General features: G+C 30.3%; 3 protein-coding genes across 7 annotated transcripts; all 3 read left to right on the plus strand.

Moving 5' to 3' along the window:
* The first annotated feature begins 5,910 nt into the window (after positions 1 to 5,910).
* LOC110645271 (vacuolar iron transporter homolog 2-like) lies at positions 5,911 to 6,853 on the plus strand. The gene has a single exon (XM_021798363.2). It carries the CDS (start codon positions 5,981 to 5,983, stop codon positions 6,653 to 6,655), a length of 675 nt encoding a protein of 224 aa, XP_021654055.1. The 5' UTR covers positions 5,911 to 5,980; the 3' UTR covers positions 6,656 to 6,853.
* A 5,645-nt stretch (positions 6,854 to 12,498) lies between these two features.
* On the plus strand, positions 12,499 to 14,845 carry LOC131171331 (uncharacterized). The gene is made up of 3 exons (XM_058131148.1): positions 12,499 to 12,825; positions 12,942 to 13,003; positions 13,299 to 14,845. The coding sequence occupies exon 3, from the start codon at positions 13,495 to 13,497 to the stop codon at positions 14,458 to 14,460; it is 966 nt and encodes a 321-aa protein (XP_057987131.1). The 5' UTR covers positions 12,499 to 12,825; positions 12,942 to 13,003; positions 13,299 to 13,494; the 3' UTR covers positions 14,461 to 14,845.
* Positions 14,846 to 15,567: 722 nt separating this feature from the next.
* LOC110645272 (uncharacterized) lies at positions 15,568 to 19,375 on the plus strand. Of its 5 annotated transcripts, none has more exons than XR_009141994.1 (3): positions 15,568 to 15,761; positions 15,877 to 17,853; positions 18,903 to 19,375. XR_009141994.1 is itself a non-coding variant. In XM_058131149.1 (2 exons), exon 2 carries the CDS (start codon positions 16,431 to 16,433, stop codon positions 17,769 to 17,771), a length of 1,341 nt encoding a protein of 446 aa, XP_057987132.1. In that variant the 5' UTR covers positions 15,569 to 15,761; positions 15,877 to 16,430; the 3' UTR covers positions 17,772 to 18,050. The 5 variants fall into 5 exon arrangements, 2 of the variants coding, with proteins under 2 accessions (XP_057987132.1, XP_057987133.1); XR_009141995.1 differs by having other exon boundaries at positions 18,915 to 19,375; XR_009141993.1 differs by having other exon boundaries at positions 18,990 to 19,375.
* Positions 19,376 to 21,225: the final 1,850 nt, after the last annotated feature.

Below are 21,225 nucleotides of genomic sequence, written 5' to 3' on the forward strand. Positions count from 1 at the left end.
TATATATATAATGGACTTTTGGCTTGTCTACTGCAAATATTTGGAGAACTAAAAGCATCTAATTATGAATGTCCTCATCAATCATTTTCATTCTTTTTTCTAAATCAAAATTTAGAGACATATCATATAGTGTATGATTTCCAGCATGTCTTATCTCTTCTTTAATTTCATTGTCCATGGTGACAAGGCGTTTGCTTTTGAATTTTTCCAAAAGGTATTATTATGTGATGAGTGATGGAGCTAGGAGCTGAGGGGTGGTATGAACTCTAGCTTGATAAAAAAAAAAAAAAATTGTTCATGTATAATTATATATACAAAAACATAATTATGGATATAATGAGTATCGAATGTGAAATATAGTCAATTAATTATATAATTAATTCAACTTTTTCTTTCAATGGTGCATCTAACATAAACTCAAGTTTACATAAAAATGAATTTTATAATGATTAAATTAAATATTTATATTAAAATATGTACAGATTTAATTAAAATATTTATATAAAGTGTATAAATTTATATACAAATATTTAATATAATAATTTTTTAAGCTATGATTGGGATTTAAATATGAAATTTCTTAATCTTAGATAATTTTAATATTAATGAGTTAAAATTTGTCTCCACTTTAGAGGTTGAAGAAATTAATAAGACATTTTTTAATTTTTTTTACAAAATATTATTAATTATTACACTTTTTATTATTTATCCATCCTATTAAATATTATTAATTAATTTTTTACCCCTTTTATAATTACTCTTTTAAAATTTACATGAATAATACTTAACCTTTAATTTTTTAACTATCTACCAAATGCATCCTTAATATTATTAAATTTAGGGTGCTAAATTATATTAAATTTTTAGTTGAATTTTTTAAGCAAAATTTTAGTTGAATAAAATGCTAATGCCATGTTTGGGAGTTTTTGTTAAATAAGAAAGAAAATAATAATGTTTAATTCTAAAATAGAAAAATAAAAGAAAAAAGAGGTTAAATAAATTTTTATGTTAGGAAATTTCAACGAGCTAGTAAAAGAAATTTTAAGATTTAAGGGTAGAATAGTCATATAAAAAAAGTACTTTTGAAGTTAAAGAAGGAATAATTCTTATTTTCTTAATTTTGATGTGAAAGCAAAATTCACATTTTATTTGATTGATTTATCATTTTATATAAATTATTCTATATGCGTACTGATATAATCACTATTTTATATAAGAAAAATTTAATTAAAATATTTTTAAAGAAAATAATTTTTTTAAAACTTTGATAATCTTCTTTTTTAAATTAATTATAAGAAAACGCACATATAGTACAAAAAAGATTTACTGTGTATATTTACTTTGATAATCTTATTAAAATATAAAAATATTTATATATATATATATATATGATGTAAATATATATAATTAATTTAATATTATAATTAAATAATAAAAAATATTTTTATAAAAAATATATTTTAAAAATTATATATATTATTTTTTTCAAAACAAATTGAGTCTTAAAATCGAAATCTCACGATCTTAAAATTGTGGTCTCACAGTGCCAAATATGGTTTTATAAAAGATGTGAAAGTGATGCATGCATTAAATATACCTGACTATGAAACTAGTGTCCATGTGACATTCGCACATGCATCAATCTCTTTGTAATTGGATATCAGAACTTCTGCTGTAGAGAGGTTAATTGATTTCAGAGGTTCATGATATCACGGAGGTGACTCAATCCCACATCGATCAAGTATGAGGGAGTTCTGGATATATATGATGGGGGGGGCTTTGGGCAGAGGCTCGCTCGAAAAAAAAAAAAAATGGGGCAGCCGCCAAACAATATCTACCAACAACGTGCACCGTGTGCACATGAGACCCATTTTGTTTTAGGGTGTAATCCACCTGTAGACAAGATACATATTGGGTATAGAGGACAAGAAAAGACCGATTGGGTATAGGTGTGCTTGATTTTTCCACTCCACCTTCTTCATTAATTTGATGTCCCCATTTTTGCACCTTATTGTTCGACCAGATGGTGCCATTGATGTGGCCTAAAAGGGCCACACGCGTAGGACTTCTTGTTTTGCATGGTCACAAACCCATATAAAGTTGACCAATGACTTCTCTTTAATTTTGAAAGAAAAAAAAAAAAGAAAAGTTATTTCATATTTGACTATTATTTTGGCTTTTTCTACTTTCTTACAATTCCTAAAATGAGATGCAGCAGCGTCACAAAAGCTAAATTCTATAATTAGCTATTTTTCTAATTTGATAATGCTTGATAATATTATTTTATGTGAAATAAATTTTAGATATGTCTTTTATGAATATGAATTGGATTCAATCTAAAAATTTTGTGTTTACAACTTATTAAAATAAAAAATGAGGTATGTGGATATGAATCAATATAAATATTATATATTTTGCCTTTTGAGATAGATTTTTGTGATATTTGAAAAACACACTAAATTTAAGGTTTAAGAGTATAAAACTTTTTCTCTCATTTTGCACATGAATGTAAATTTTATAGTCGAATCATGTAAATCATATCTTATTCTTCTTCTTTTCTTTATATTGTATGATTGTGCAAGTGTGTGTTAAAATCTCATATTGGTTTAGATAGAGATAATGTATCCCTTATATGGTCTTGTGCACTCCTCCCACCTTGAGTTAGCTTTTGGGGGTGAATTAGAGCCGGTTCATTTTCTTAAGATGATATCAGAGCCTCCCAACCAATGTTTGAACCTCCCATAAGTGTTTTATACTCTAAGTGTTCAGTTTTGAGCGTGAAGGGAGTGTATTTGTTAAAATCCACAATGGTTTAAGATAAGGATAATGTGTCATAATATGCCCTTTTGAGCTAACTTTTGAGGATGAGTTAAACTCTACCTATTTTCTTAAAAGCGTGTTTACTTTAAATTTACATTCATATTTTAACAAATAAAATTTTTAGCTTAAAAAAAAAAAAACTATCAAAAGTAGCACAACCTGATTTGGTTTAATAGCTGAATGTATATCGTTCCCTTACTTAATATATATATATATAATAGGTGAGCACATACAATTTTTATGATACTGCATGTTTATTATAATGATGCCCTACACTTGATTAAATTCAGATTCAAAAATAAAACTTGAACTTTAAACTTCAAATCTTTCATAATTTAATTACATTCAAATCTTGAAAAATATTATAAGATAGTTGATTAATTTGATCTATACTATTTTTTTATAAAGTGACGTAAATTATTAAATTTAAAAAGAGTATTAAACATATTATATATTAATACAAAATTATTAGTCAATTTAATATTATAACTTAAATATTTATATTTTGTCTTAATATAGTACATAATAAGTTATTTTTAATCCAATCATATATAAATCATTAAATTATTTTACACATCAAAATGATTAATTAATTAAATATTATAATTTAACTATTAATATTTTATCCATTTATTTTATATATATATATGGCAATTTTTAATAATTAATTATATAATTAACACAAGTGTAAACAAAGTTTCTATTTGTGGTAAGTTTCAATATATCCTTGTATATAGATTTTAGATGGGAAAGTTTGGCGACTCAAGTCACTGCACACCATAATTAGAAATTTAGAATAAAGAGTAGAATGATCACGAATTGGTTAATTAAATTAGTAATAATTTTTTAATCTAATTATTAATATTAATTAATTAATTTATATTATTTTAGTTCATTTTTTTTTATTTCTAAAAGTCAATTTTATTTCAAAATATATAATAGAAATTTTAATCTTTCCAATAAAAGATTTAGCAACAGTAATCTTTTAGCCAAAAATAAATTTCTAATCTCTATTATAATGATTATATATTTTTTAATTTGATTTAATTAATTAATATCAATTTTGTAAATTAAAAATCATAAATAAAACAATCCATTCAAATAATAAATTTCTCTTTTGCCAGATTCCACGAATCTAGACCTAGCATATGATAAAGAAACTTGTAGCGCACATGACTATTTAATATATTTATATATATAGAAAGATAATGTTGATCTTCTGCCAATTATATTAAGATTGGAGTTTTTGTTAGTGTCGTGCATGGTAGACTCGGCACAATAAGTTAATTTATATGTTGAATTATTTAATTAAGTATTCAAATCTAATAATATCAAATCCTATATAGCCATGAACAAAAACAAATTAAAAACCAATAAAATAAAGATGTATAAGAGAAACTAATGGGGCTCCATTAAAGAATTAAGATGGAAACTATAGTGATATGGCAATTGGGCTGTTTAATTAAGTGGGACGTAATTCATGTTTGAAAGGGAAAGAAACTCCCAATATGGGGTGGCTTGGTTGATAAAAATAATGGGAGATGGTGGTATTCGTGTGGAAAGCACACTCTCCCACACAAATTCCTTCTCCTCAGCCATTTGTGCTCTCCAATTCAGCAATCCATTGTGAACAAAATTTTAGCATGTTCATGGAGAAAAAGATATTGGGTATGATTTATGAGTGATCATTCATTAATTAGATTTTTTCAATTACCAATACAGTATAATATACCCATTAATTATATAGGCCCGTTAAATTGAGGTTATTCATCTTTAGCTATATAGTTTAAATTTTGGTTAGGTATGCATGCCAAAATTCAGCTTGAATTAATATCTATTACAAGAAACATTAAATTTAATAAAAAAAAAATTACTATGAAATGTATAAAATTTGCTACCATAGTTGTATGTAAAATTTTTACTACTAATTCTAACATTTGTTGTAGTAATATATCACAAGCTCATCTTCACTCACTAGAGATCCTATATTATATTATTGATATGACATATATGTATTTTAAGGTGAATTGAATGTTTAATGATGCGGAGGATTTTCTTATAAGAAAACACGCTTTAGAGACTCTTTCTACATGTATTTTTAGAATATTACTCCAAAATATTGATAAAATACCGCGTATTTTCTTGTAGTTGTGTTGCTAATTATGGAGGCGGCACATTGACCCCTTTCTCACCAAAAACAAAAGAGGAAAGAAGGCATATATATCTGATAATATGATAACAAAGGTGGCATAAAAAGTATAGATATAGCATATAAAGATTTACTTACTGGATAAGCAAAAGAAAAGAAGAAAAAGTCCCTCAATTTGCAAGTTCACAACAGCTAATGTCACCCAAGAACGAATGAATTATAAGGTAGCTGAACAAATTCTACTCAAACTGGAAACCTGTGATTTGTCTAATTAATAAGCTGGCGACTGATTCAGCTACAATATTTATAGCTAGCTAGAATGCTTAAGAAAGATATGATTGAAGGAACCGAAGGCATCTTCAGAAGGAAAGCCATAGTTAATTGCCATATTATGAAAAGGATTGGTTTAATTTACTGAATTGTTTGTGTTTTTACTTTGCCTGCTGAGTTCTTATCTCAGAGATCTTATCAGATAATGAGAATTAAGGTAACGTTGAAGTCCTCACAGCACATTGGTATATATATTCATCTTTTCCAACTACTAAAATTTACAATTTTTATGATATCATCTTGTCAAGAGTTCTCTTTGGACTAACCTATATAAATCATTTTTCTTATTATTATTTTTTTTCCCTCCTTGCGTTATTTTCCATTCTGGGTGGGAAGTGAAATTCAATTTTATTTGCTCATATACAAGAATAAACCTTATCACTGGCAATGTATTTTGCATTTTCAAATCTTGATCAAGAATGTTAATAAACTTTATCACCTAAGAAATAGTTGTCGAGTCAATTTAGCTTTCTGATAAATAAATAAAAAGTATACATATCTTCTTCTTCTTCCAGATAGTGGCCATACCCCACTTTTGCCCCCACCATGCATATACTCCATAACAAGGTTCTTCCCTTTATATACCATTCTTAAGTGCATGTGTCCTCCAAACTTATTACTTTGATCTCTTCTCCTCCATAGTACATTTTTATCACTTCCAATCCTTCATCATTTTCTTCCATGGCCACCAACACCAATAGGTTTCCTCTGGCTATTAACGATGTTGAGCAACAAGCAACAGTACTAGAGCTTGAAGCCAATAAGGAAGACTTCGACTACACGAAAAGAGCACAATGGCTACGAGCGGCAGTTCTTGGGGCCAACGATGGTCTGGTTTCCACTGCATCACTGATGATGGGTGTTGGTGCTGTGAAACAAGACATCAAGGCCATGATACTTTCTGGGTTTGCTGGCTTGGTAGCTGGGGCTTGTAGTATGGCAATAGGTGAGTTTGTGTCTGTGTACTCACAGTTTGATATAGAGTTGGCTCAAATAAAGAGAGACAAGCAAAGAGGAACTAATAATAATGAAGGAAAACAAGAAAATGGAGGTGAAGACGAAGGAGAGAAGGAGAGTTTACCTAACCCACTGCAAGCAGCTGCAGCCTCAGCTCTTGCCTTTTCAGTGGGTGCAATCGTGCCACTATTAGCTGCTTCTTTTATAAGAAACTATAAGGCAAGACTAGGTGCCGTAGTTGGTGCAGTGAGTTTGGCTTTGATGCTGTTTGGGTGGCTAGGGGCTGTAATGGGGAAGGCACCAGCGGTTAGGTCTTCTGCAAGGGTTTTGGTTGGAGGGCTAATGGCTATGGCCATAACCTTTGGACTAACCAAGTTGATCGGTTCAAGTGGCCTGTGATTTACCATCTTTTTCTTTTCTTTTTTTTTTTTGACCTGGGTTTAAACCTGTAACCTCGATACTATTCCAGAAGTTGATTGATTTTCTTTTTCTTAATTTCTTTTTTCTTGTTCTAGTGTATGTCCGTAGTCGTGTGTCCTGTAACTACCCGTTTGGGTGTGATATAATGAGCATTGAAAGAACGTTTATTTGGTGAAATATTAGCAATCAATTCCAGCAATCACTAAGTCTCTGTATTGGTACATCAGCATATTCTATAATTTGCTGTTAATTAACTATTGCGTCTTATCTCATCTTCATGTGTTTAATTTCATGTACTCTTATACATAAAGATATATATTTCACGCAAACAGTCCAATGATAAAGTAACCAATGCATGCAATTTTCTTTTAATTTTAAGAAAAGAAAACATAAGCATTTATGTTCATAATATTGAAGTATTGAACTTTAACAATTTAACTCTCAATATTGATTTTTTATACAATAAATTGTCATATGTCTTTAGTACGTAAAACATGAAAATTAAATCCTTTTAAAAAAAAAAATTATATCGTGTGTTCTGCAATTACTAAAAGTATATTTGTGTGTCTCTCTTTTGTTATTCAATTTTTTTTAAAAAAAGTAGCTTTACGTCTTCCTTTTTAGTCAAAGATAAGTGCTTTACCTAAAGTTACTAAAGGCTCAAGTTAGCTGGGATAATGAATTTTGAGCGTGTTATTTTGGATTGCAACAACCTCTTGGCTATTGGTTGCGAAATAAATTATTCCATGTAATCGTATATGACGTATAATTTTAATTATTAATTATAATAAATTTATATAAAATTTATCATGTCAATAAATATAATAAAATTATTGTACATGCAAGAATTGTAATTTAAAATATTCTATTGCAAATTAATTCTGCTTTGATGTCTAACTTACGAGGACTAGACCACAGAATAGATAGGTAAAAACAGAGCAATGAGCATAATTAATTACCCTTATATAGGCTCTCCACATGAATTTCTATTAGGATTAGAAGTCTGTAGTTAAGTAGAATTATAAATTCATTTTATTGGTTGAATCTTTATATAGATGAGATTCTGATCTCGGTAGAGAATTCTGATCCTTAAAAGTAATTCGAGTATCACTAGTATAATTAGGCGAATGATTTTTTTGTGAGAGTATGATATAGTTGATTGGTTCTAATTATTCGTTATCCGTTACTTGACTCTTATGATTATTTCGGTGGTTGTAATATCATAAATCATTAATATTTTTAAGTCAAGCAACTCATCAGATGGATTGAACTATTATTATATTTAATATTTACATATATAGATTAATTTTTGTAACTAGTGGTTAGTCCAATTTACTTTTTCTTTCTCAATTGGCTTGCATATAATGGATTTTTCTCCTGCTCGAACTATCCCATGACCCATTCATAATTAAATAGAATTCTAAAAATACAAAGACGAATGTTGACAGATAGTCTATCAAATAATATCCTTCCTATGAAAATTAATAATAAATAATTTAATTTTGTCAATATTTCCATTTATAATATGTGGATGCAAATGTTAACATTTAGATATTATATTTATAAATTATAAAATTAAAAAAAAAAATTCAAGAAGTTTCTATATCATTGTACCTAAAATTTAATATTTAATTTCAAAAATATTTTAAATTTTATTATAGGCATCTCTAATGTAAACTTGACTTACATGAAAATGAGTTATTATTAATTATTAAATTAAATATTTGTATTTAAATTTATATAAAATTAATTAAAAAATATATATAATGAATTCATAAATCCTAATACAGATATTTATCAAATAATTGTTAAATTTATTATTAAATGAAATAGAAAGAATAAAAATTTTGTTGATAATTAGGTATGATAAAAAAAATTGTGAAAAGCTCTTTATTTTTTTTTTAATATTTTTTTATATCACACTTTGGGAATTACTTGTACCACAACTTCATAATGACTACATTTAAGGAAAAAAAAAGTTTTTTTTTTTAATTTTTTTTAATGTGTATATGTGCACCCATTAAAATTCATTTAATACACTTTACTAATATCCAAAATTAAAATTTTAATAATAAATACACTCCACTAAAGGTGCATTCATCATTAAAATTGTAATTTTCCACATTAGAGAAGCACATTAAATAAATTTTAATGAATATAAATAGTGTATTAAGATTGCATATTTGCATGCATTAGAAAAAATACATATTTTTTTAATAATGTATATACTACTTTTTTATTCATTTTTATTTGTCATTTTTTAAAAATTATTTTATTAATAATTATCTATCTTTAGAGAAAATTAAGTAGTATTGATTTTATTTTCTAATTTTATTTTTTTCTCTTCTAAAGACAATAATTATTTTATATAATTTCTTAAAACTAATTTTAACATATTTTTCTCTATTTTAATTAGGTTAGGTAAAAGATAATTTAATTAAATTAAAAAATATTTTATTATAATTTAGGTAAATTTACTGTTCTTTTAATTATCATATGAATGATAAGTAAAAGTGGATATTAATCAAGTTTAATGAAAAAAACAAAAAAAAAAAAAATTACACCCGCCGTGAAAATTAGGGCCGCAACAAAAGTAGGATAAGGTTAAAGACTCAAAGGTGGGAGCCCATTAGAATTTAGAGCGTCCACAGCTGGGCCCAGGCGACTTTCATGGCTAAGTGTTCGCTGAAATTGTGGAGGTCTGTAACCGACTCTGTTTTAGATGATCCGTAGCAACTTCAGCTTCTAGTTCTTGCATCATTGAAGCATCCGATTACTGATTCTCTGGCGTAGGTGCGATTTCTTAAGCTTCTTCATATGTATGCTATTACTGATCCTTATTACCCTCTCTGGATTTTCCTTTGGATTTGTAAATCACCAGTTTCTAGCCTCCTTTGGCAGCTCTCTTTCTCGATGCTTTTCATTTTCACTAGCAACCTCTAATTTTGTTGATCTTTATTTTTTTCCTTCATCGAAACAGAAAATTTGTCTTAATTAGTGGAATTTAAGGTGTGATTATAGAGAGTAAAAATTAAAAAAAAATGATTTGCAATAGCCATGCTTAGTTAATTAATTTTGCTGTATTTTCCTTTTTTTTATTATTTGTTAAAATTTGTTTCGTGCAATTAAATTATTGCCTTGATCTATTGGTAAGTCTAAATTTGGAGTATTTCATCTATGAACATAAAGAAAGCAAATTGTATGTTTTTATTCTCCATGCAGGAAAGACGCCTTTTGAGGTTTAGTGAATTGTTGAATCATCCATTTAAGTCCTATGTAAGTGTTCTGATGTTCATATTAATTTATCTTCATTACTTTATCTTGTGCAGTTAATTTTTATTGGTACCATTTGGATTAGCTGATCGATGTTAGATGTTGTCTTATTTGCTAGAGTAATTCTTGCAAGTTATAGCTATATATAGGAGCTTTTCACCTGCTAAAATTGCATCTGGGTGGCAAGAATTTGATTAAATGTAAAATTTAGTATAATGTGGTAAAAATATTATTATAGATGAATCTATTAATATTAGAAATATTAAATGTAATAAAAGAAAATAAATTTTTAAATAAATTAATTAAATAAATTAAATAATAAAATTAATATTTAAATATTTAAATTTAATATATAAATATTTTTTATAATATTTATTATTAATTAGTATATTATTAGTTTAATTTATTTAATTTTGATTTAATAATATAAATAATATTTTTTCTTTTAGCTTCTTACGTAGTTTTCTTGTATATATATCAAATTATCCAATTGATGTGCAGGAAAGATGCAGTTGAATATTAGTAAGGAGTTAAGGTGCTGGTGTTTCGGAAACCACATGCTTCTTGTTTTGAGGCTGTTCATATTCTTGAGATCATTGAATAAATAAAATAGATGAAACCAATGTAATAGGTGTAACTATAATGAGGTGTGGTCTCAGTTGATACTCAAATCAGGGTATTAAAGACAGTAAATAAAATTATGATTTTTATATTTCTGAGTCTTCTTTTGCATTACAAACTGTTATGTTTCTCATTTATCCGCACATTTCTATCTTTCATTTAAATTTAGGGCGGATGAGGAACCTGTTGATCAAAAGAAGTATCTTGAGGATTCCTGCAAGCCTAAATGTGTGAAGCCTCTGATTGAATATGAGGTGAAGTGATTTTATTTTGAAACTTGTCCATATGATTCATGTGTAAATGTAGTTATCTTCTTGAATGTTTATGAATGGAAAGATACGGCTTTATTTGTAACCCTATTGAAAGTTTTTAGGTTCTTTTATACAAATTATTGATCATAGATTTCTGTAGGTGATTCCTGAAGTTGCATCTGAGAACAATAGTGGCTATTACATTGCTGAAATGTGAAAGCTAATAATATGATGTAAATTGTGATTTAAATTTTACAAATATGATTAGCAAGTAATACAAAGGTGACAAGTTTGTTCATTAATTAAAAGATAATAGTAAGTACAATAGCCTTGAAGCTTAACTGTTTTGTTTTAAAATGATAATTGTTTTCTCTTCTTCTTCTTCTTCTTTTTTTTATTTATTAATTGAAGTCTTGTCATCACGGACATTTATCTCTACGGGTGCAGCACATGGATAACTTTTGGCTATATTAGCTGAAATTTAAAACCATTTCATTGACTAATTACTGCTGAATGGAAAGATTATCTTTAACTAGCAGGAAATATTTTTTCCTTGAGGATATGATTCTATGCCACTGAAGGGATAATTCTGTTTCACTTATTACAGGCATGTATTAAGAGGATTGAAGGTGATGAACCTGGGCAAAAACACTGTACAGGGCAGTACTTTGACTACTTATTTTGTATTGATAGATGTGTAAGTCTTCATTCGTTGTTTAAAAATTTCTACATTATTGGCCTAGCTCAGCCACTGAATTTGGCATTTTCGCTATGCAGGTTGCTCCGGTGCTATTCTCAAAACTGAAGTAACTGGAAGTCCCTTCGGACATCTCTTTCTCATGTCTCTTCGGACATCTCTTTCTCATTCTGTCAGTATGCTTTACGAACAGCTGGTTTTAGTCCAATCTTTAGTTGGCTTATTTGAAGCAGCTTTTGATTGACTTGGAATAAAGGAAGATGTCTTGAATTTTGATGTGCAACATGTTGCAGTTCATTTCATAAAAAAGGGATAATGTAGAAGAATGATTGATGATAAACGATTAACATTTAAATAATGTTTATGATTCTTTCCTGTTATAATTCATGGTGGTGGCAGATACTTACATTTGTTACTTAAATATCCCTTTTAGGATGTGTCCGATAGAAGATTAAAAAGTAAAGAATTAAGTATTATTTTTGTAAGTTTTAATTTAGACTAAAAAGATTAATATTTAATTCATCTGGAATGTATAAAATGAGGTGAATCTATTTAAGCATTCAAATAACATTAATAAGAGGTTAAAAATTATAAAAATAATAGTTATCTTTTATTAATATCGTACACTTGGTCTTCTTCATTACTTAAAAAGCTTATACTAAAATTCACATTAAGAAGCTCTAGGCTGTAAATTTCTCTCTGATTCATATAGTTAATATTTGTGGTTTTCTTTCTTTACATTTGTCAATCTTGATTTTTATTTTTTTCTCAAAGGCTAGTTCCATTGGCCAATGTGCACGTGATAGATAACTTGCTCATTTTAATAATTATAAATTTTAGATTACTAGATGTTAAAATTATAACATAATTTATAAGTATTATACATTTTTGAAAATTTAATCCAAAATTATTTAGAGAGGATAAAATGAATTCATATAGCTGATCTCAAATTTTTAATATAAAAGTTTAATTTAGTTGAATTGAGATGTTAAAATTAAATGAATGAATAAATAAATAAATAAAGAAAAGCCCAATATGAAAAACGTTGGCAAGGGTATAATCGGTACATCAAAGAAACAAATGAATCAAACCGAGTTATCTGCCAGCACTCTAGACTACCTAGTTAATTTCTTGAGCCCGTTTTAGCCCAAGAACTCAGGCCTAGCGAAGCCAAGCCCAGACTGAGGTCGAACTGTTGACGAATCTTGTCTGCTTTGTATTAGCTGGAAGTCAGTATGCTGCAAAATCCCAGTAGCAGCTTCATTGCATCATTGAAGGAGCCACCGATTTCTGTTTCTTTAGAGAAGGTATTTTTATCATCAGTTTTACTTTCAGCTTTTGATTGTTCTATACAATTATTATCTTCAATAATTTCCTCGTTTTCATAATTTCTGCTCAATTTAATGGTGTGTTTCTTCTTCAGATTTGCAATCAATCTCCAAAATTTACGTTTCCTTGCTCATTTTTCCATTTCCTTTTGCAAAGGTAATCAAACTCTGGTTCTGTTAATTATGTGGTTCTATTTTTTTTCCTTTTCAAATGATGGAAACTGAAATTTGTGTTCAAGTTGTAATTCTTGAAATTAGAAAAATTATAGATGTTTCTGAATATGAAGAGTTTTTGGAAACATATGGCGTTTTGTTATTGAATTTTGGTTTTCACTAATTGATTGGTTGCTTTTATTGCATTATAGAGGAGGTAAATCAGAGTCTTGCTTAATGAACAGATAGCAAAATAGTCCATTTGATAATTGGTATGAATAATGGTGTTCCCTGTGCAGGAATACACACTAGTTCATGATAAATAACTCTTACAATTGGTTGCATCAGCGAATTTAACTAGATATGCTTTATTCTGGTTTAAATGGGGCATAAATCATACATCATTGGCTTCTATAGAGCCAAAAGTGTACACTAGATAGGGTTTTAAGGAAACAGGTTCTTGGGTATGATCTATTTTCTTTTGTAAAACAAGTAATGGAAGGGAATTTATCACAAGGAAGTATGATTCCTGGGGGGACTCCATTTGGAGGCCTTGACTTGCAAGGATCCATGAGAGTTCATCAGCAAGCGCAGCACCAGCATTCTATACACCATCAGCCTCATCCTCTGCATCGCCAAGGGTCTTCTGTACATCCTTCAATTCATGAGGGTTTTCCCCTCACAGTGGGAACCATGCACAATTCTGATCAAGCCATTTCCATGACTGATTACAATAAGGGAGATAAGGGGAAAAATTCAGCAAGTGATGAGGATGAGCCAAGCTATACTGAAGATGGTGCTGATGGTCACGATGACACAAGCAGAGGGAAAAAGGGATCACCATGGCAGCGTGTTAAGTGGACTGATAAAATGGTGAGGCTTTTGATAACTGCTGTGTCTTACATAGGAGAGGATGCAACTTCAGATTGTGGTGGTGGCATGAGAAGGAAATTTGCAGTTTTACAGAAAAAGGGCAAGTGGAAATCAATTTCAAAGGTCATGGCTGAAAGGGGTCACCATGTTTCACCCCAGCAGTGTGAGGATAAATTCAATGACCTTAACAAAAGGTATAAAAAGCTAAACGATATGCTTGGCAGGGGCACTTCATGCCAAGTTGTGGAGAATCCAGCGCTACTGGATGTTATAGATTATTTAACAGAAAAAGAGAAAGAGGATGTTATGAAAATACTAAGCTCGAAGCATCTATTTTATGAAGAGATGTGTTCATATCATAATGGAAACAGATTGCATCTGCCTCATGATCCAGCATTACAGCGTTCCTTGCAGTTGGCTCTTAGAAGTAAAGATGATCATGATAGTGATGATGTGAGAAAGCATCAACATGATGATCTTGATGAAGATGATCAAGAAGTGGAAACCGATGATCATGATGAACTAGAGGAGAATCAACCTCCACATGGGGATAGCAGGGGAAAAACACTGTACAGGGCACTACTTTGACTACTTATTTTTTATTGATAGATGTGTAAGTCTTCATTCGTTGTTTAAAAATTTCTACATTATTGGCCTAGCTCAGCCACTGAATTTGGCATTTTCGCTATGCAGGTTGCTCCGGTGCTGTTCTCAAAACTGAAGTAACTGGAAGTCCCTTCGGACATCTCTCTCATTCTGTCAGTATGCTTTACGAACAGCTGGTTTTAGTCCAATCTTTAGTTGGCTTATTTGAAGCAGCTTTTGATTGACTTGGAATAAAGGAAGATGTCTTGAATTTTGATGTGCAACATGTTGCAGTTCATTTCATAGAAAAGGGATAATGTAGAAGAATGATCGATGATAAACGATTAACATTTAAATAATGTTTATGATTCTTTCCTGTTATAATTCATGGTGGTGGCAGATACTTACATTTGTTACTTGAATTTCCCTTTTAGGATGTGTCGAGGATGTGTCCGATAGAAGTTAAAAAGTAAAGAATTAAGTATTATTTTTGTAAATTTTAATTTAGACTAAAAAGATTAATATTTAATTCATCAGGTATAAAATGAGGTGAATCTATTTAAGCATTCAAATAACATAAATAAGAGATTAAAAATTATAAGAATAATAGTTATCATTTGTTAATATCATGCACTTAGTCTTCCTCGTTACTTAAAAAGCTTATACTAAAATTCACATTAAGAAGCTCTAGGCTGTAAATTTCTCTCTGATTCATATAGTTAATATTTGTGGTTTTCTCTCTTTACATTCGTCTATCTTGATTTTTAATTTTTCTCAAAGGTTAATTTAATTGGCCAATGCGCACGTTATAGATAACTTGCTTATTTTAATAATTATAAATTTTAGATTACTAGATGTTAAAATTACAACATAATTTATAAGTATTACATATTTTTTAGGATTTAATTTAAAATTATTTAGAGAGGAAAAAATAAATTCATATAGTTAATTCTAAATTTTTGAAATAAAAATTTAGTTGAGTTCAGACACTAAAATTAAATGAATGAATAAATAAATAAATAAAAGCCCAATATGAAAAACGTTGGTAAGGGTGTAATCGGTACATCAAAGAAACAAATGAATCAAACTGAGTTATCTACCAGCACTCTAGACTACATAGTTAATTTCTTGAGCCCGTTTTAGCCCAAGAACTCAGGCCTAGCGAAGCCAAGCCCAGACTGAGGTCTAACTGTTGAAGAATCTTGTCTGCTTTGTATTAGCTGGAAGTCGGTATGCTGCAAAATCCCAGTAGCAGCTTCATTGCATCATTGAAGGAGCCACCGATTTCTGTTTCTTTAGAGAAGGTATTTTTATCATCAGTTTTACTTTCAGCTTTTGATTGTTCTATACAATTATTGTCTTCAATATTTCCTCGTTTTCATAATTTCTGCTCAATTTAATGGTGTGTTTCTTCTTCAGATTTACAATCAATCTCCAAAATTTACGTTTCCTTGCTCATTTTTCCATTTCCTTTTGCAAAGTTAATCAAACTCTGGCTCTGTTAATTATGTATTTCTATTTTTTGTTTCCTTTTCAAATGACGGAAACTGAAATTTGTGTTCAAGTTGTAATTCTTGAAATTAGAAAAATTATAGATGTTTCTGAATATGAAGAGTTTTTGGAAACATATGGCGTTTTGTTATTGAATTTTGGTTTTCACTAATTGATTGGTTGCTTTTATTGCATTATAGAGGAGGTAAATCAGAGTCTTGCTTAATGAACAGATAGCAAAATAGTTCATTTGATATTTGGTATGAATAATGGTGTTCCCTGTGCAGGAATACACACTAGTTCATGATAAATAACTCTTACATTGGTTGCATCAGCGAATTTAACTGGGTATGCTTTATTCTGGTTTAAATGGGGCATAAATCATACATCATTGGCTTCTATAGAGCCCAAAGTGTACACTAGATAGGGTTTTAAGGAAACAGGTTCTTGGGTATGATCTATTTTCTTTTGTAAAACAAGTAATGGAAGGGAATTTATCACAAGGAAGTATGATTCCTGGGGGGACTCCATTTGGAGGCCTTGACTTGCAAGGATCCATGAGAGTTAATCAGCAAGCGCAGCACCAGCATTCTATACACCATCAGCCTCATCCTCTGCATCGCCAAGGGTCTTCTGTACATCCTTCAATTCATGAGGGTTTTCCCCTCACAGTGGGAACCATGCACAATTCTGATCAAACCATTTCCATGACTGATTACAATAAGGGAGATAAGGGGAAAAATTCAGCAAGTGATGAGGATGAGCCAAGCTATACTGAAGATGGTGCTGATGGTCACAATGACACAAGTAGAGGGAAAAAGGGATCACCATGGCAGCGTGTTAAGTGGACTGATAAAATGGTGAGGCTTTTAATAACTGCTGTGTCTTACATAGGAGAGGATGCAACTTCAGATTGTGGTGGTGGCATGAGAAGGAAATTTGCAGTTTTACAGAAAAAGGGCAAGTGGAAATCAATTTCAAAGGTCATGGCTGAAAGGGGTCACCATGTTTCACCCCAGCAGTGTGAGGATAAATTCAATGATCTTAACAAAAGGTATAAAAAGCTAAACGATATGCTTGGCAGGGGCACTTCATGCCAAGTTGTGGAGAATCCAGCACTACTGGATGTTATAGATTATTTAACAGAAAAAGAGAAAGAGGATGTTAGGAAAATATTAAGCTCGAAGCATCTATTTTATGAAGAGATGTGTTCATATCATAATGGAAACAGATTGCATCTGCCTCATGATCCAGCATTACAGCGTTCCTTGCAGTTGGCTCTTAGAAGTAAAGATGATCATGATAGTGATGATGTGAGAAAGCATCAACATGATGATCTTGATGAAGATGATCAAGAAGTGGAAACCGATGATCATGATGAACTAGAGGAGAGTCAACCTCCACATGGGGATAGCAGGGGAATGCATGGGGTCTTAGGGGTCTCTATGAAAAGGTTGAGACAAGGCCAGGGCCTTGAAGATGCTTGTTTTGGGAATTCATCTCAGGATGGTGGTAAAGGTTCCTATTCCCATTTGCAGAATGCCCAAGTTGATATAAATCAAGTCTCATCTGAAAGTACAAGAGCAGCATGGTTACAGAAGCAATGGATGGAATCTCGTATGGTTCAGTTAGAAGAGCAGAAGCTACAAATTCAACATGAATCGTTGGAATTAGAAAAAGAGCGATTCAAGTGGCAAAGGTTTAGCTGGAAAAGAGACCGTGAACTGGAAAAGTTGAGGATGGAAAATGAGAGGATGAAGCTTGAGAATGAGCGAATGGTATTGGAGTTGAAGCGAAAAGAAATGGGTATTGATTTTAATTAGTTGTCTGGACCCTGGTTCTGTTCGATTTTGTTAAACACAACAGCTGGACTGGTGTGCGACTTTACCCGGGTTCTGTTTTTTGGTAAGCTGCCGTTGACTATAACTGCAATTCACTTAGGAGAGAGACTTTTGTTGGAAATGTTACTCCACCTGCATATATAATGTAAATTTAATATAGTGACGCTGACAATACCTTTAGCTGGTTGCATTTGTTTTTATTCTAGCGAATGGTATTGCATATGGTTGAAGATATTGTGGCCAGAATCTCTCATTTTATCATGCGTTTGGCTTCTCTTTTCTTTTCTTTTCTTTTCTTTTCTTTCCTTTATCTTTTTTTTTTCTTTTTTTTTTTCTGTATCATGTTTTATTAGGGTTTATGATTGAAGTTTGAATATTTGGCACCAGCAAATATCATAGCGTCACATATTGAATTGCTGTACTTTTTAATGGTGTCTTAAATGTTTATGAATATTAAAGTGATTTTTATTTTTATTTTTGTAAAAAACAAAACTGTCCATACTTATTAGGCAGCTTTTTATGGATATAGTAATGGCAGAACCGAAGGTCACAAGCTATAGTGCAATGGCTTCCTAAGATGTTTGTATAATTATTGTTATTTTTTTCTTGAAATTTAATTAGTTTTCTTTTGTTTTGTTGACATTAGACATTGAATGCATTTCAATAACATTATGACCCAAGTTTATAAAATCATTCCCATGATTATTAATGGCACTACAAACAAGTATCTTCACTAGGTTATTTCTAGGGTTAGTTGTCAAAAAATTCTTTAAGTTTAGTAATTTTTGTAATTAAATTCTCAAGTTTGTATAATTGTTAATTGAATTTTTTATATTTAATTGATGTTTTAAATTGATCAAATTGTTCTAATATAACATCTACACTGATAATATGGCAGTTCAACTCCTATTAAGTATACGAACGGATTTTTGATAGTTTGATCAATTTGTGATATCAATCAAACATGAGGATTTAATTAGCAATTATGTAAACTTGAGGATTTAAGTACAAAATTATTAAATTTCAGAATTTTTTTTTACAATTAACCCTTATCAATTGCATAAATTTGTCCTAAGTTAATTAAGAAAAGTAAATGATGCTTCTTGTTGATAGCATCTATTGCAGTGATAGTTCGTAACTGCAGAGGTCAAGTCATTGACGGAGTTGCTAAGAGAATTCATTGTGCTTCTCCTTTGGTAGGAGAAGCTAGAGCCATGTTGGAGGCAATTCGTTTAGCCATGAGGAAGGATTATATATCTTGTGTGTTTGAATCAGATTCTGCAGTACTTATTAATGCCATTCAGAATCATAAAGGCAGAATCCCATGGGAGATTCAAGCAACTTTACAAGCCATTAAAGCTCTCATTCCTAGATTTAGCAATATCAGCTTTTTCTGGGTTAATAGGAAACTCAATTCAGTTGCTGATTGTGTTGCTAGATTGTTTGCCTCTAATCTGCTACCTTGTAATTGGCTGAGTACCATGCCCATTTCTATTTTGAAGTGTATCTTGGCTGATGCCCCAGTGGCCATGTAATGCAATTTGCAATTCAAAAAAAAAAAAATGATGCTTCTTGTTTTTGACTTATTTCATTTTTTTGAATAATCACTAAACCAATTTGTTATATATATATGGTAAAAGAAGGAACTCATCTTTGAGTCTCCCACCGTTAAAATACTGACGAATATTGCCTGTATTTTTTTTTTCAAATCATATTTAATATAGAATTTGAGAAATTTTATGTCTATTTTTAACAAAGTAAATTTTATGTTATAGATAATTACCATTGAAATACATTAATAATGATTCCTTTAATGGTAAAAATAATAAAATATAAATAAAAGAAAGACATCATAAAATTTTAAAGTTTTTTATTCTATTTTATTTTTAAAAATAAAAATAATTTAGAATAGAAAACAAAATTGGGCCAAACCCATTTATTCTCTTTGGCCCAACAAGCTTAGGTCCATCGGAGCCCAATCTGGAGTCTCAGGTCGAAGTTTCCAGTCAAAATGCAAATAGCAGTAGCAGGCAACAGCTTCGCCGTATTGTATCATTGAAGGCTTGAAGCTGCCGATTCCTGCTTCTCCAAGCGAGGTACCACTTCCTTTTGTTCTCTTTACTTTCAAGTTCTGTTCTTTTTTACCTTTACAATCGTCGATCTTTCTTTTCTTCGCATCATTTCTGCTCAATTTGATCTCCAGATTTAGAAATCTCTGTCTTAGAACTTTAGGTGTTTCTGGATTTTTTTTTTTTCCTTAATTTAATGGAAAGGTAAGCCTGTCTTAGAAGGTGCATTTTAAGTTGCGATTTATGAAATTGAAGACTTATTGCTGTATTCGATATGCAATGAACTAAATTTGCTATGGATTTGATCTGTTGATTGCGATAAATTGTGGCTTTGATCTATTGATTTGTTAATTTTGGTGCAATATAAGGGAAGGGAAGTAATTTGGAGTCTTGATATATAAGCATATAAAGCAAATTTTACTTGTATAAGGGAGGTTTATTAACATCTGTGCTTGAAATGATACTTTCAATGTGCAGGAAAGACTCCTTTGGCATTGAGCTAATTGTTGTGCCATTCTTTTGGTTTCTCAATGTGAGTATCCATATATTTAGATGAGAATGCTTCTAGTCTTTGAGCTTCTCATTGGAATTACATATATAAAATAGTTGTAATTGTCAAGTGTTATTGATTTTTTATGCTTGTCATTTTTTTTTTCTGAGCTACTATTTCTTGTACCATGTGCAATTTTAGCGGACCATTTCGTGATACTTCTTGATGCACAGATACTAGAACATGTTTAGTCAGACTATGCAACAATCGAATGTGTGTGCATTAACCCGTTTATGTTTGGTTGGAGCTAAACATTGGTGTAGCTAAATGTTTACGTGTTGAAGCTGTTTACATGAATGAGTGTGGTGGAAAGAATAATATATGACTCCATTGCAATTGGTGTAACTACTAGCTGCCATGAACTTGGGTTCCAGTCAATGTATTATGACAGGAAAATGCCTTATCTAATAATATCTGGACATTATAATACTAATTGGTACTGCAGCTATTGAGATAGTGCCATTTGCAGTTGTTAAAAGAGGGATGAATGTCAGTTAATAAGGAAAACACTGAAGGAAAATTTTAACCAAGCCATAATTTTTAGGTTTTTCTTAAAGAAAGGAAATAAAAAGTTATTGGCACATGTGTTGGGGGATGAGTATTGATTTCAATTCCCCATCCTTGCATTGCTGGAAAGGGTTACATGCATTCAGTATCTACTTGCCATATTAATGTTTCTGATGAAATCATCCTTTGAAAGTCTCTGATTTCAGTTTCTAATACTTATTTTGATGACAATAGAAAATCAGACTTGGGTACATTTGCACAGTTGCACTTAATGGATTTTAGCTATATGTACACTTTAGTTTAAGAAAGA

This window comes from Hevea brasiliensis, chromosome 12 (genome assembly GCF_030052815.1).
Source record: "Hevea brasiliensis isolate MT/VB/25A 57/8 chromosome 12, ASM3005281v1, whole genome shotgun sequence".
Taxonomy (NCBI): Eukaryota; Viridiplantae; Streptophyta; class Magnoliopsida; order Malpighiales; family Euphorbiaceae; genus Hevea; species Hevea brasiliensis.